The sequence below is a fragment of the Stenella coeruleoalba genome (assembly GCF_951394435.1).
Source record: "Stenella coeruleoalba genome assembly, chromosome: 13".
NCBI lineage: Eukaryota > Metazoa > Chordata > Mammalia > Artiodactyla > Delphinidae > Stenella > Stenella coeruleoalba.
Window position 1 is genome coordinate 43173562 of NC_137159.1, and position 15508 is coordinate 43189069.

At 39.3% G+C, this 15508-nt stretch overlaps 1 protein-coding gene and 1 long non-coding RNA gene across 6 annotated transcripts in view; one reads left to right on the plus strand and one right to left on the minus strand.

Annotated features, from left to right (window-relative positions):
* The window catches only part of LOC307196118, a 1219527-nt gene that overhangs the window by 1182464 nt on the left and 21555 nt on the right, over nucleotides 1-15508 (plus strand). The window lies entirely within an intron of this gene.
* Nucleotides 1-15508, minus strand: part of CCDC85A (coiled-coil domain containing 85A) — a 203683-nt gene that overhangs the window by 3012 nt on the left and 185163 nt on the right. Inside the window, exons 4-6 of one of the 3 annotated variants that reach the window (XM_079940855.1) lie at nucleotides 15334-15468; nucleotides 12088-12207; nucleotides 8539-8637 (exon numbers count right to left, since the gene is read on the minus strand). The exons of 1 other annotated variant lie outside the window; for it this stretch is intronic. In XM_079940855.1, coding sequence (XP_079796981.1) covers nucleotides 8539-8637; nucleotides 12088-12207; nucleotides 15334-15468 — 354 coding nt within the window. The remainder of the gene's footprint in view (nucleotides 1-8538; nucleotides 8638-12087; nucleotides 12208-15333; nucleotides 15469-15508) is intronic. One more of the 3 variants, XM_079940853.1, reaches the window with a different exon arrangement.

Consider the following 15508-nt stretch of genomic DNA (forward strand, 5'->3'; position numbering starts at 1 on the left):
AGCCAAGGAATGCTATGGACTTTGCCTTTCTAGCCCTTAAATGGTATACGTAATTACATCTACCCAGAACGCTTTGATGTCTTGGTTAGAAGCAGAGGATAGAGCCAAATGATCAGGGACGTAAGGCAGTAGATGATTACAACTCAAAAGTGCAACCCCTCTTCAAGTATTCAAATGTAGAATGCAATGGGCCTTAACCCTGAAATTACTATGTGGTGAAAGGAAACTCAGAGAAGGCAGGACTCTGAAATAAGCCAAGGATACAGAATATTAAGGCGGACACAGAGTAGTGACTCATTAACTGAAAGCAGAACAGGTGGGTATCTGAGATGACCAGTCAAGTATTTCAACTGTTCTCAGGGAATTGACAACAGCCAAACAGACAAACCTAAGATAACTAAGACTACAAGATAGATTTACTATTTCTTAGAGGGCAGTGTATGTTTGGGGTATAGCTTGGGAAGACAATAAAAGCACTTGGTGCTGTGAAGAAGAGTCTTTCCATTGTATAGATGTTAACTTATCTCCAGAAAAAATACCAGACACTGAGATGAAACAAGCTCTGAGTCTTTTAACGGCTATCACATTCTGAGAAAGCTTTACATTTCTGTGACGTTACTGTAAAAGCACATAGTTCCTCTAATAGGTTTCATAATCTTACGTAAGTTATTTCTTACAAACTATGAAACTGTCTCACAATCTGTATTTTTCTTTAATCTCCAATATTTGCTATGTGTTTTTGATATATAACTTACCATGGTGACACAAATATTTTTTTACATCTTTATTGGAGTATAATTGCTTTACAATGGTGTGTTAGTTTCTGCTTTATAACAAAGTGAATCAGTCATACATATACATATGTCCCCATATCTCTCCCCTCTTGTGTCTCCCTCCCACCCTCCCTCTCCCAGCCCTCTAGGTGGTCACAAAGCACCAAGCTGATCTCCCTGTGCTATGCGGCTGCTTCCTACTAGCTATCTATTTTACATTTGGTAGTGTATATATGTCCATGCCACTCCCTCACTTTGTCAGAGCTTACCCTTCCCTCTCCCCATATCCTAAAGTCCATTCTCTAGTAGGTCTGTGTCTTTATTCCCGTCTTACCCCTAGGTTCTTCATGACCATTTTTTTTTCTTAAATTCCATATATATGTGTTAGCATACGGTATTTGTCTTTCTCTTTCTGACTTACTTCACTCTGTATGACAAGACTCTGGGTCCATCCACCTCATTACAAATAGCTCAATTTCGTTTCTTTTTATGGCTGAGTAATAGTCCATTGTATATATGTGCCGCATCTTCTTTATCCATTCATCCGATGATGGACACTTAGGTTGTTTCCATGTCCTGGCTATTGTAAATAGAGCTGCAATGAACATTTTGGTACATGACTCGTTTTGAATTATGGTTTTCTCAGGGTATATGCCCAGTAGTGGGATTGCTGGGTCATGTGGTAGTTCTATTTGTAGTTTTTTAAGGAACCTCCATACTGTTCTCCATAGTGGCTATTCACATTCCCACCAGCAGTGCAATAGTGTTCCCTTTTCTCCACACCCTCTCCAGCATTTATTGTTTCTAGATTTTTTGATGATGGCCATTCTGACCAGTGTGAGATGATATTTCATTGTAGTTTTGAGTTGCATTGCTCTAATGATTAATGCTGTTGAGCATTCTTTCATGTGTTTGTTGGCAGTCTGTATATCTTCTTTGGAGAAATGTCTATTTAGGTCTTCTGCCCATTTTTGGATTGGGTTGTTTGTTTTTTTGTTATTGAGCTGCATGAGCTCAAGTTCCCTCTATGCCTACTTTCTGCAGGGTTTTTATCATAAATGGGCGTTGAATTTTGTCGAAAGATTTCACTGCATTTATTGAGAGAATCATATGGTTTTTCTCCTTCAGTTTGTTAACATGGTTTATCACATTGATTGATTTGCATATATTGAAGAATCCTTGCATTCCTGGAATAAACCCCACTTGATCATGGTGTATGATCCTTTTAATGTGCTGTTGGATTCTGTTTGCTAGTATTTTGTTGAGGATTTTTGCATCCATGTTCATCAGTGATATTGGCCTGTAGTTTTCTTTCTTTCTGACATCCTTGTCTGGTTTTGGTATCAAGGTGATGGTGGCCTCGTAGAATGAGTTTGGGAGTGTTCCTCCCTCTGCTATATTTTGGAAGAGTTTGAGAAGGATAGGTGTTAGCTCTTCTCTAAATGTTTAATAGAATTCGCCTGTGAAGCTATCTGGTCCTGGGCTTTTGTTTGTTGGAAGATTTTTAATCACAGTTTCAATTTCAGTGCTTGTGTTTGGTCTGTTCATATTTTCTACTTCTTCCTGATTCAGTCTTGGGAGGTTGTGCATTTCTAAGAATTTGTTCATTTCTTCCAGGTTGTCCATTTTATTGCCATAGAGTTGCTTGTAGTAATCTCTCATGACCTTTTGTATTTCTGCAGTGTCAGTTGTTGTTTCTCCTTTTTCATTTCTAATTCTATTGATTTGAGTCTTCTCCCTTTTTTTTCTTGATGAGTCTGGCTAATGGTTTATAGTTTTGTTTATCTTCTCAAAGAACTAGCTTTTAGTTTTATTGATCTTTGCTATCGTTTCCTTCATTTCTTTTTCATTTATTTCTGATCTGATCTTTATGATTTCTTTCCTTCTGCTAACTTTGGGGTTGTTTTGTTCTTCTTTCTCTAATTGCTTTAGGTGCAAGGTTAGGTTGTTTATTTGAGATGTTTCCTGTTTCTTAAGGTAGGATTGTATTGCCTGAAACTTCCCTCTTAGAACTGCTTTTGCTGCATCCCATAGGTTTTGGGTCGTCGTGTCTCCATTGTCATTTGTTTCTAGGTATTTTTTGATTTCCTCTTTGATTTCTTCAGTGATCACTTCGGTATTAAGTAGTGTATTGTTTAGCCTCCATGTGTTTGTATTTTTTACAGATCTTTTCCTGTAATTGATATCTAGTCTCATAGCATTGTGGTTGGAAAAGATACTTGATACAATTTCAATTTTCTTAAATTTACCAAGGCTTGATTTGTGACCCAAGATATGATCTATCCTGGAGAATGTTCCATGAGCACTTGACAAAATGTGTATTCTATTGTTTTTGGATGGAATGTCCTATAAATATCAATTAAGTCCATCTTGTTTAATGTATCATTTAAAGCTTGTGTTTCCTTATTTATTTTCATTTTGGATGATGTGTCCATTGGTGAAAGTGGGGTGTTAAAGTCCCCTACTATGAATGTGTTACTGTCGATTTCCCCTTTTATGGCTGTTAGTATTTGCCTTACGTATTGAGGTGCTCCTAGGTTGGGTACATAAATATTTACAATTGTGTTATCTTCTTCTTGGATCGATCCCTTGTTCATTATGTAGTGTCCTTCTTTGTCTCTTCTAATAGTCTTCATTTTAAAGTCTATTTTTGTCTGATATGAGAATTGCTACTCCAGCTTTCTTTTGTTTTCCATTTGCATGGAATATCTTTTTCCATCCCCTCACTTTCAGTCTGTATGTGTCTCTAGGTCTGAAGTGGGTCTCTTGTAGACAGCATATAAATGGGTCTTGTTTTTGTATCCATTCAGACAATGTGTCTTATGGTGGGAGCATTTAGACCATTTACATTTAAGGTAATTATTGATATGTATGTTCCTATTCCCATTTTCTTAATTGTTTTGGGTCTGTTATTGTAGGTCTTTTTCTTCTCTTGTGTTTCTTGCCTAGAGAAGTTCCTTTAGCATTTGTTGTAAAGCTGGTTTGGTGGTGCTGAACTCTCTCAGCTTTTGCTTGTCTGTAAAAGTTTTAATTTCTCCATCAAATGTGAATGGGATCCTTGCTGGGTAGAGTAATCTTGGTTGCAGGCTTTTCTCCTTCATCACTTTAAATATGTCCTGCCACTCCCTTCTGGCTTGCAGAGTTTCTGCTGAAAGATCAGCAGTTAACCTTATGGGGATTCCCTTGTGTGTTATTTGTTGTTTTTCCTTTGCTGCTTTTAATATGCTTTCTTTGTATTTAATTTTTGACAGTTTTATTAATATGTGTCTTGGTGTATTTCTCCTTGGATTTATCCTGTATGGTACTCTCTGTGCTTCCTGGACTTGATTAACTATTTCCTTTCCCATATTAGGGAAGTTTTCAACTATAATCTCTTCAAATATTTTCTCAGTCCCTTTCTTTTTCTCTTCTTCTTCTGGAACCCCTATAATTCGAATGTTGGTGCATTTAATGTTGTCCCAGAGGTCTCTGAGACTGTCCTCAGTTCTTTTCATTCTTTTTTCTTTATTCTGCTCTGCAGTAGTCATTTCCACTATTTTATCTTCCAGGTCACTTATCCGTTCTTCTGCCTCAGTTATTCTGCTATTGATCCCATCTAGAGTCTTTTTAATTTCATTTATTGTGTTGTTCATCATTGCTTGTTTCATCTTTAGTTCTTCTAGGTCCTTGTTAAATGTTTCTTGCATTTTGTCTATTCTGTTTTCAAGATTTTAGATCATCTTTACTATCATTATTCTGAATTCTTTTTCAGGTAGACTGCCTATTTCCTCTTCATTTGTTAGGTCTGGTGGGCTTTTATCTTGCTCCTTCATCTGCTGTGTGTTTTTCTGTCTTCTCATTCTGCTTATCTTACTGTGTTTGGGGTCTCCTTTTTGCAGGCTGCATGGTCATAGTTCCCGTTGTTTTTGTTGTCTGTGCCCAGTAACTAAGGTTGGTTCAGTGGGTTGTGTAGGCTTCCTGGTGGAGGGGACTAGTGCCTGTGTTCTGGTGGATGAGACTGGATCTTGTCTTTCTGGTGGGCAGGTCCACGTCTGGTGGTGTGTTTTGGGGTCTTGTGGACTTATGATTTTAGGCAGCCTCTCTGCTAATGGATGGGGTTGTGTTCCTGTTTTGCTAGTTGTTTGGCATAGGATGTCCAGCACTGTAGCTTGCTCGTCGTTGAGTGAAGCTGGGTGCTGGTGTTGAGATGGAGATCTCTGCGAGATTTTCACCGTTTGATATTATGTGGAGCTGGGAGGTGTCTTATGGACCAGAGTCCTGAAGTTGGCTCTCCCACCTCAGAGGCCCAGCACTGACTCCTGGCTGCAGCACCAAGAGCCTTTCATCCACACAGCTCAGAATAAAAGGGAGAAAAAGTAGAAAGAAAGAAAAAGAAAGGAAGCAAGGAAAGAAAGGAGGGAGGGAGGGAGGAGGGAAGGAAGGAAAGAAAGGAAGAAAGAATATAAAATAAAGTTATTAAAATAAAAAATAATTAAGAAAAAATAATTTTTTTAAAAAATGAAAACAAAACCAAAAACAGATGGATAGAACCCTAGGACAAATAGTGGAAGCAAAGCTATACAGACAACATCTCACACAGAAGCATACACATGCACACTCACAAAAAGAGGAAAAGGGGAGAAAATCATAAATCTTGCTCTCAAAGTCCACCTCCTCAATTTGGGATGATTCTTCGTCTATTCATGTATTCCACAGATGCAGGGTACATCAACTTGATTGTGGAGCTTTAATCTGCTGCTTCAGAGGCTGCTGGGAGGGATTTTCCTTTCTCTTCTTTGTTCTCACAGCTCTTGGGGCTCAGCTTTGGATTTGGCCCCGCCTCTGCGTGTAGGTCACCAGAGGGTGTCTGTCATTTGCTCAGGCAGGATGGGGTTAAAGGAGCAGCTGCTTCGGAGACTGTGGCTCACTCATGCTGGGAGGAGGGAGGGTTACGGAGTGCAGGGCAAGCCTGTGGCCTCAGACGCCAGCGTGACGTTCACCAGCCTGAGGTGTGCCGTGCGTTCTCCCGGGGGAGTTGTCCCTGGATCACGGGACCCTGGCAGTGGCGGGCTGCACAGGCTCCCCAGAAGGGGGGTGTGGATAGTGACCTGTGCTCGCACACAGGCTTCTTGGTGGCGGCAGCAGCAGCCTTAGCGTCTCATGCCTGTCTCTGGGGTCCGCGCTGATAGCCCCGGCTTGCGCCCGTCTCTGGAGCTCCTTTAAGCAGTGCTCTTAATCCCCTCTCCTCGTGCACCAGGAAACGAAGAGGGAAGAAAGCAGGTCCAGACTTTTCCCTGGACCCCCTCCCAGCTAGCCGTGGCGCACTAACCCCCTGCAGGCTATGTTCACGCCACCAACCCCAGTCCTCTCCCTGTGCTCCGACCGAAGCCTGAGCCTCAGCTCCCAGCCCCGCCCGCCCCAGCAGGTGAGCAGACAAGCCTCTCAGGCTGGTGAGTGCCGGTCGACACCAATCCTCTGTGCAGGAATCTCTCCATTTTGCTCTCTGCACCCCTGTTGCTGTGCTCTCCACCGCAGCTCCGAAGCTTCCCCCTCCGCCACCCCTGCCCGCGAAGGGGCTTCCTAGTGTGTGGAAACCTTTCCTCCTTCACAGCTCCCTCCCACTGGTACAGGTCCCGTCCCTATTCTTTGGTCTCTCTTTATTCTTTTGCCCTGCCCAGGTATTTTGCCCTGCCCAGGTATGTGGGGAGTTTCTTGCCTTTTGGGAGGTCTGAGGCCTTCTGCCAGCGTTCAGTAGGTGTTCTGTAGGAGTTGTTCCATGTGTAGATGTATTTCTGGTGTATCTGTGGGGAGGAAGGTGATCTCCGCGCCTTACTTTTCCACCTTCTTCCCCTCGACACAAATATTTTAAATCAACAATTTTTTCTCTTAGCTTTTAAATAGTTTCCAAATATAAGAGTGCTAATAATCAGATTTGAACTACATTTTTTTCTCAAATGTCGGTGATAAAAGATGCCCTAGAAAACTTCTGAAGGTACACGAAGAGGACAATGAAGGATTTTTGGAAATACAGGTGAGCAAAAATCAATGCAAAACTTATCAAGATCCAGTTCATTAGTGGGTCGCTTCTACGACTCAGAAATAACTTTTCTAATATCTAAAAATCTTTCCTCAAAAAACAGTCCTGCTGTTTTACAGAAGTTCTGCCATTAAGCACAATGGAGATGGTCTCCTCTGCAAGCTATTGGGTTGGCCAAAAAGTTCGTTCTGGTTTTTTCTGACCAGATGTTACAGTAAAACCCAAACGAAATTTTTGGGCCGCCCAATACGTTGATTTTCATTCTTGAGGGAAGAAAATGGCAGTGGCAGTGCCTAGATTAACTACACTTGGGAAAGTGGAAAGGGCTGGTCCTCAGAGAAAATCTGGGTATACATCTGACTTCACTGTTCATTAGAGAACAATTTGGGCAAGTAACTTAGTTTCAGAATCTTAGTTTCTTCAAATATAAAATGCAAGTGTGGGGTTCTTATCGAGGACTTCCTAACCCAACTGCCTATGATCTGGGGTGAAACCCAGACCGCTGAATTATGAAGGAGCCTCATATGACTCTTTGAGAACCACTGGAGGTGTGACCTTCTATGGTCCCTTCTAGTTTTACAATTCCTAATGTCTGAACTTTAAAATTTATCTGAGGGAAATGTTCAAATTGAAAACCTTAAGGACAGGCAAAAAGCTACAGAAGATGAACAGTGATGCATTTAGGAAATTATGACATCTCGAACCAACGACCTTTTGAAAACAGACAAAAACAGATATGTAGGAAAGGAAAGCAGCCACAACACAAGCAAGCAGGAGCCTATATGTGCTGGGGCAAGAGTGTTAAAATGCCCATGGGACCTACTTTAACATTTACGGGATTCCAGGAACACCTCAGGGAGGTACATAAATGAGATAGCTGGCCCTAATAGCCTAAAGCTGAAGGGTATTTCCAAGCAATTTTGATACCCTAATGAACAAAGACTAGAGGGATAAAAGTACAGTATAAAGCCAATTCAAATCAGTGCTTAAAATAATCAGCCATGAATTTTTGCTTTTAAGAAATGTCTTCCCCTATCATATTCTACTTAGCTTTTTAACAAGCTTCACAAATTATAGTCTTGATCAAATGATACATCCAAGCATATTACCAAACTAAAATTACACAGGCTGTGCACTGTGAAAATAGCATGTCTTTTTTTTTTTTAAACTGTGCTTTTCTATGACTTCATAAGGTAGATTTCTGTGTAGCTAACTCTCTCTTAAGTTCGTATCTACCTACCTCTTCCTATTTTGAGCTTGCATCAACCACTGAGAGGTAAAGGTACTGCTTGGCATGACAGGAGCACACATATCATATGCATGAAGAACTAAGCAAATATTACCTATTAAGATAGGGATTTTTTTCCCCTAGTTACAAATAATCTGAAGAAGGTTGTGTTTTCTTTATCACAGGTTTTTAAACATAATTAAGGAAAATTATGAAATGGAAACTTATTTTATCAAAACTAGTAACATTTTAGAAAATTTATTCAAAAACTTTCACAATTCATTCTGCAACACAGAAATTGGCTGATTCTTGCTTACCTGAATATTTTACAACATGATTACTGTGTTAATAAAACTGCAATAAAATTTACTAAAGAAAATCAAGGGAAGGTTGGTTTTACTTTCACATAAAAATATAAAGGCATTTGGCCAGCATTTTAAAAAGAATGTATTCATGAAGCAATAACTAAGCTATGATGAGGTTTTCAACATAGAATACACAATAAAGCACATTAAACTTACATTGCACATTTCTCTGACTATAGCTTTTTCTGTCTCACTAAGGTCATGTTCATACTCTTTACCCTGTTGACGATCTATAGTTTCCTGAACATCCAAGACCTGGATTTGTTGAAAAAGAAAAGCAAATTTCACATGGAAAAAAAACTTATTAGTTATGAATAAAAATCAAGGCGCTCCACTTTGTAAAAACCTTTAGTTTTCTCCATGTCTGCATATCAGAGTGGATTAGCATATGGCAAAATCTTTTAAAAGAGTTGATTGTTCTGAAAGCTATCTGAATCCTACTTGATTTTCAAATGGCCATTAAGAGCAATCTATTGCATCACTAATAGTCAATTGAATTCATTAACAATTAGATGCATTTAGTTACTTTGGTCATTAAGATAAACTTGATTGTCAACCATTTGGAGACAGTCAATAATTCTTGCTCCGTTGTAAAGACTGGCATGTAATTAATTAATTATATTGCTCAACAGTCCAGATGATATGTAGACACGGCCTAAAGAAAAAAATGACTAAAAAAGGTAATAGTCACAGCTGAAACTGGTCAGAACCCAGAAATATGTAGCATAAGAACTTTTTGTTAACATTAACACTAGTGACCTCACAGTTCTTTCCTAGACATGTTTCTGGTGCCTAGGAAAGGACTAGGCCACAGCTCTTTGACAGAAGCAAAGAGAGACAATGGCTCCCCAGTTGTGAAAATATTTGAGCAACACTAAATATTTTTCATTTTTTCATCTGGGAATGAGACGCTTTTAAACGATTTTAGGTTCTACTTCTCTAAATTATCACTAAATGGATTGAGAATAAAATTCTGTTCAAAATGTCTTTAAAATTTTCATGTCAATACTTTCTGTAGTAAAAAAGAGGGCAAAACTTTCGCTTTGAGTGCTGTTTAGTTTTCTCTACATCAGCTTACGTCAGCTTATAAATCAAATCATTGATGTAGCAAAAAAAACCTTTTTCTAAAAGCTCCTGTAGAATCCACACTGAACTGTAACACTGCTAAGCTCCCTGGTTCTGCTGTTATCATGGTCAGTGCTGATAGCCACACCTAAAGACGTCACCTGAGAATTTGCACCAATGAACAAACAGGTGGACCAAAATAGATAACTCAGGCCCGAAGTGGGACCTTCATGTCGAGTTCATGGATACTGAGACTACAACAATATTTACCCGAGTTCAAATCTGTAATAAATAATCTCACAAACTACTTTCTCATTAACTCAAAACTTCTGGCCATTATTACTCTGTAGGTACTACTTCTTTAAAGAAGGATATGACAGTGGTAAATGAAAGCCTCATCCTGGTACTCAACTCATATTAGAGTCAGTTCACATTTTTTTTATACTTAGAGGAAATCACTGACGATGCTCAGTGAATATTCACAGAAAACTTAACTCCTGGAACAAGCTCATTTGGAACAAGCTCATTTGCCTACAAATTCGATTTATAATGTACCTCAGAGAAGTGTACTTAAGTTCAGTTAATTTCTACTAAAGGAAGTGAAGCTCTAGTTAATAGTTAGGAATTTTAAAGCAAGAAAAACGTGGTGTTATCACAAGTGGGCTAACTCCTCACACTGGCTTACAACAACACAGCTATGACCCACAGCTATGACCATGGAGTTTATTAAAGCCTAGACATTTAAAAAAAACTTATCAGAAGATGAGAAAAGGAGCCATTGTCCTGACTATTCCTTTCAGAACAGAACAATCTTATGATATAAATCAGCTCTACAGTGGTAGCTTTTAAAAACAAAACATTGAGTGGCTACATTTCCTTTTTTTTACACTGAGATGTTCTGAGGATGCATTTCCCAGAGGCTATGTTTGCACATATTTCTGTTTCAACTCGTGGAAGCGAACCTATTCTATATTCAAGAGCTTCCAGTTACCCAATCAAGATGCTTCAGTTGCTTGGCATTACCCATTGGCCAAGTGAGGACACTTAACGTGTTCTGATTAAAACACAGTATCTTCCTCTCGAGATAAAATTTTAGATGAAAATTAGAGAATGAATTCAGAGAAAATTGAATAGCTCTTCCTTGCCCTCCCCTTCCTTTTAGGCCATACTAACACAGCTGCCTTGAGAAATTTGGGAATGGTGGCAATGTGACCCACTGCACTGATCTGATTCCAATTGCACAAGGCAATAGGCTGAAACAGGTTTCAAACAGTTTGGAAAGCAGGGCAGCGTGTTGCCTTTGGAGTATGTGCAGATACTAATACTACAGGATTGAAGCTACTCCTTCATTTTCCCGTTTCGGAAATGCTTTTCAGATCGCTAGTGCCTGATTTACGCTAAAGTAACAGCTTCTTTAGCATGCTGTTCGTACTAAACAGTATCCACATGCTGTCGCAGAGAGCAAGCCAGTTGATAAACCAGCAGCCCAGACACAGGGCGGTGCCCAATCAGTATGTGCTTGAGAGAAGCAAACTCATTTCATCTAAGTTACAGCAAAATATAACAAGGCAGCTAAAGCGACTGCTAAAACAGTCATCCTCAAGTAAATATTCTGCAGTTCTCATCTACTTCTTTGCTTTCTGCATGCCAAGGAAAGCGTGGGCCCCTTCACAAGAGTGCATCATCAGGCTGTTGATAAGTCATTCTGAAACCAAAACAATTTTAGAAAAGTCGTTGACACCCATGTGGCAAAAGCAGGACTGAAGCACTCTACTTACTTTATGGCTCAGAAAGGTTTGACCAAGGCTACATGTTAGGAATTATAGATAATTTGGAGGACAGTGTTTTATACTTTGGAACTGATGAAACTTCAAGGAACTGTCTCAGTTTTTAAGATTTTTATTGCCTGCCGTTTCTTCTCAGAGAGGTAAATATTTACACTGCTTATTATTAATTTTACTTATTGGAAAGCTCATTACTGGTAAAGAAAAATAAATGATAAATTTCAGCCAGATCTTTTTTTAAGTCATTGCTGAAGCTGAAGTATAAGCAAAAAATAAAGTATCTTCATGAATAAGACCATATATCTATTTTCTAATACTCTATAAAGAAGCATTAAAGCATTAACTAGAGTTTGAAGACTTAATTTCTATTTAATGGTGAACAGAGTAGGTTTTTGTTTATTTGAAAACTTTCAGTAAGTTGCACAACGTACTTCAGTTGCAAAAAGAAAGAAAAATATGGTATCTTTCCTTATTTTGGCCAACTATTAACTTCCTATATTTGAAGACATCCATGCTACAAACATTGCACAGAAAATACCTGTAACAGTATTTTACACATATGAATATACATGCACATCAGACTTCAACTTCGATGCAGATAGATATGAATCACATTACTCAAAACAAAATGATAAAACTAGAGATTCAATTCAACCATAAGTATTCAAACCCACTATTAGTTTAAAAAAATTAAAATCATACTTTAAAACTTAAGATTAAAAAAAAAGTTACACCATAAGGGCTCAAAAAATAAAGTATCTATGGTTAAAACGAGACCGTGAGGATTACCAGACTATAGCGAACAAGCCACAACACAACTGAAGTACTGGATAAACGGCTGTACACAGTTGGTTACCTTAAGAGAGTGTACCACGGGTTCAGGCTGCTGAGAAGGTGTGGTATGTCCACTGAAGCTAGCTGGAGAGTTGGGTGAACTGTTACTCCCATCAGCCCCTGATGACAACCTAAAAGAACCCTTAGTAGAAAATCAACAACTTTGTTATTAAAACAAAGGTCGTTTATAACTGCAGAGATGTCATTCAATATTCAATTTCACTGCCAAACAAGAATTAGCCATTTTGTTAATTTTCTCTAGCCTGTCCAAAGATGCTATCAACCTGTTAACTGGAAGACACTCTCTGCTTGACCAGCAGAAAAGGAAAAAAAAAATGTAACCAAGAGCCATCTCTATGCATTTCCAGATGTCACTTCTGATTTACCAAAGAGAGCAGTGCCCCCTAAGGAATGCCCATTAAGAACATTTCAAGAATGACTTTCTGAAACTTAAAGATACTCAAGAGTAGGGAATTTGTGAGTTACTCCACAGCTGAGTTAAACATGCTCACTCAGCAAGACAAATGCCATATTCCATATGTCTCAGAAAATGCAGACACATCACCATTTCTCAAAGGCATATTGCTGCATTTGAGAAATGGTGTCCCTTATAAACCCTTCTTTGAGGGAAAGACCTATGGTGGAACATTTCCCAAAGAGATTTAACCATATTCAACATCTTCTTCAAGAATTCTCTTATTTTATGAACTTTTAAAAACTGAAAAACAAAACATCACAAATTACATATTTGTAGTGTAGTGACTCTTCAACTGAACTGCTGAGAAGTCAGAACTTGGGCATTATTAATTTGACCTGTGAGAGTCACAGTCACCCATACAGGAACTGGGAAAAAGTAAAAAACATCACTTTTTCTAGGGGTTCCTTGGGAAAAAGACTAATGGATCAGGAAAGAAAAAGAACAGCAGTGATCTATCCTCCTAGCAAAAACAGTCTAATGGGAATTGCCCAAACCTGTTTTTAGGGCCTGAGAGATTTTAATTTCTGTCCATCAACAAATCTACAGATTTTTTCATAATAGATTTATAACTGTTCCCTTTAACTTGATCCTATGAATCTAACCCCCCGAGAAGGAGCCAGGGAAGGTGCATCATGTGTGAAATCATGAAAGGAAGAAAAAACAGTGATCTGGGATGTTAATTTTCCAGCATCTACAGGAGAGCTTCTATGTTGTGCATTTTGGGGATGGGAGGGAGAAGCTGAGCAGAGGTTACAGGTATGGGTTTTACACAAACACCACTATTTGTAGAGAAATTAACTCTTCCTGTTGAGTTTTACAAAGGTGATTATTTATATGCAACTTGGAAAATCTCTCTTCCCTTGTCATTGTCCTTTCTTCCTGTGTCCTTGAAGGCTATCCTTGCCACCTCACAAGCCAACTGAGGCCATGTTCTTTTCCTAATGCAATCAGGTCAGGTCCTGCCCCCGCCCTCACTAGCCAACAGGGAGAGGAAGCCATGGAATCTGACATTTAGGTGACCTCTCCAGCTTCTGTCTGCCGTTGCAACTAATGATGAAATTAACAGGAGGTGATGAACAGAACATACAATTATTATAGCCCCAATCCCCTCTGGGAAAAAATTGTTTATAATATTTGTTTTTCTGTATTTGTAATTTGGATCAAATCAGACATAATAGTACCCAAAACAAATAATAGAAAGGAAACTGTTTGAAGTTGAAAGATGGTTAATAATAGGCACACACTCCCCCCACCAAATTTGGGCATCCTCTTCCTTTGTAGAGATCAAATATTTCCAAAGCGAAGGAGTTATAAAGGAAGCTCTTCTTCCCTGAAAAGCCCTGATCCTCTACTAGTCTCTTTCCTGGCTGGTATCACCCTTATGAACTCTTTGGAAAAGGCTTCTGAGGTTTTACAGAGTTCACATGAACCCTCTCATTTAGACTCCACCACTGCAGTGCTGTTTCCTCTGACTGGTAATCTAACTTGGCAACAATCCTTCCCCCTCTGGGATACACTCCCTTCCAGTTCTCCCTTTCAAATCCTTTTCTGCCCAGCCCTTCTGTTTCAAAGGTTCCCTTCCCAGACCTGGCAAAATGGTAGGCATGCCAAATTCTAGCTTGCTATTCCTTGGGCACGGGACCTCTATCTTTCAGGGTATTTTGGTTTAAGAGAATTTCTGAAATCAATGATAAGTAGCTTCCCTAAACCAAATCCTCTGGGCAATTAAGCATTGTTTAAACTTAAGGAGAGTCCTGTCTGTTCAGAAAAACATACCTTTTTATTAAAGAAGTTTCATCATCATCATGAAGGCTACAATGGAAACTACCCAGTGGAGAAACACTTATCATTCAGGGATTAAAGTTCTACTTAAAACTTGTTTTGCGAGCCATGGACTGGTAATCACTAGAAAGGTCAAGGTTTATATTGTATGTAGTTTTTGTGAAGCCGCAAAGGTTACTGAATGCTGGTTAAGTTGTACACTAACAGGTGCTAAAGAGTTTTCTAGATTATAACAGAAACAAGCACCTCATTCTATCACATCTTATTTAGTTACTATGAAATAAAAGCTTAGATTTCTATGTGCTTATTAGTAGAATCAGACCAATACCTGGAGTTTTCTCTGGGCTCCATCAATACATATTCTCCATCGAATAATACATTTTTCACTGAAGTATTTTTAAAAATATGCTACTGGGTGAAATACTAGCCCAACAAATAATTTTAAACAGTCCCTTGGAGTTTATTTCAATAAGATTTAGCCCGTTTATTTAAATTGTATCTTGGCTGGCTCAGGAGACAGGGAATTTAAAAAGAAAAAAATCTTACTAAAATGGGAAATGTGACTCCCAGCTTTGGGGTTGCTTATCTTCAGGCTACACATGATCACACAGTGCACGTACCACCTCTTGGGTCAGCAGTCAATTTGAAAGGGCAAGGAATAATTTTCTGGGCTGGTCGTGAGACATCTGATGGTGTCTAACAATTCATTTCCATGGCCACTGACCTTTAAACTCCTTTTCACAAAAGGTGCAGGTACTTTCCTCCTCCTCCAGTGTTTGGGGTTATTCAACTTTCACCCCCAGGTTCAGGGGAAAAAAAAAAAACACTGAAGGCGACCATTTAGGAGGTGAAATAGACTCTACTCCCGCCTTCCCTCCCTGATTTGGACACACAGTGACTTTCATGTGTACAGACTTATTCTTTCCCCCCCAGTATGACTTTTCCTCTAGCAGCAGAAGCCATCTGGTTATGCACAAGTAAATCAGCAGCTGACTCGTCTTCACTCACCGGGAGAGTGGGCAGGCATCGTCCTATTCCTCGGCACCCTTGCCACCACTGCCAGACCCGCCGGGCTCTGGGCCCCCAGCCTTTCTCCATATTTGAGCTGTTTCTAGTTGGAGGTTGCCTTCTATTCTGGGTAGCCTTATATTTGGAACAATATAGTACAATCACTCAGAAAAAT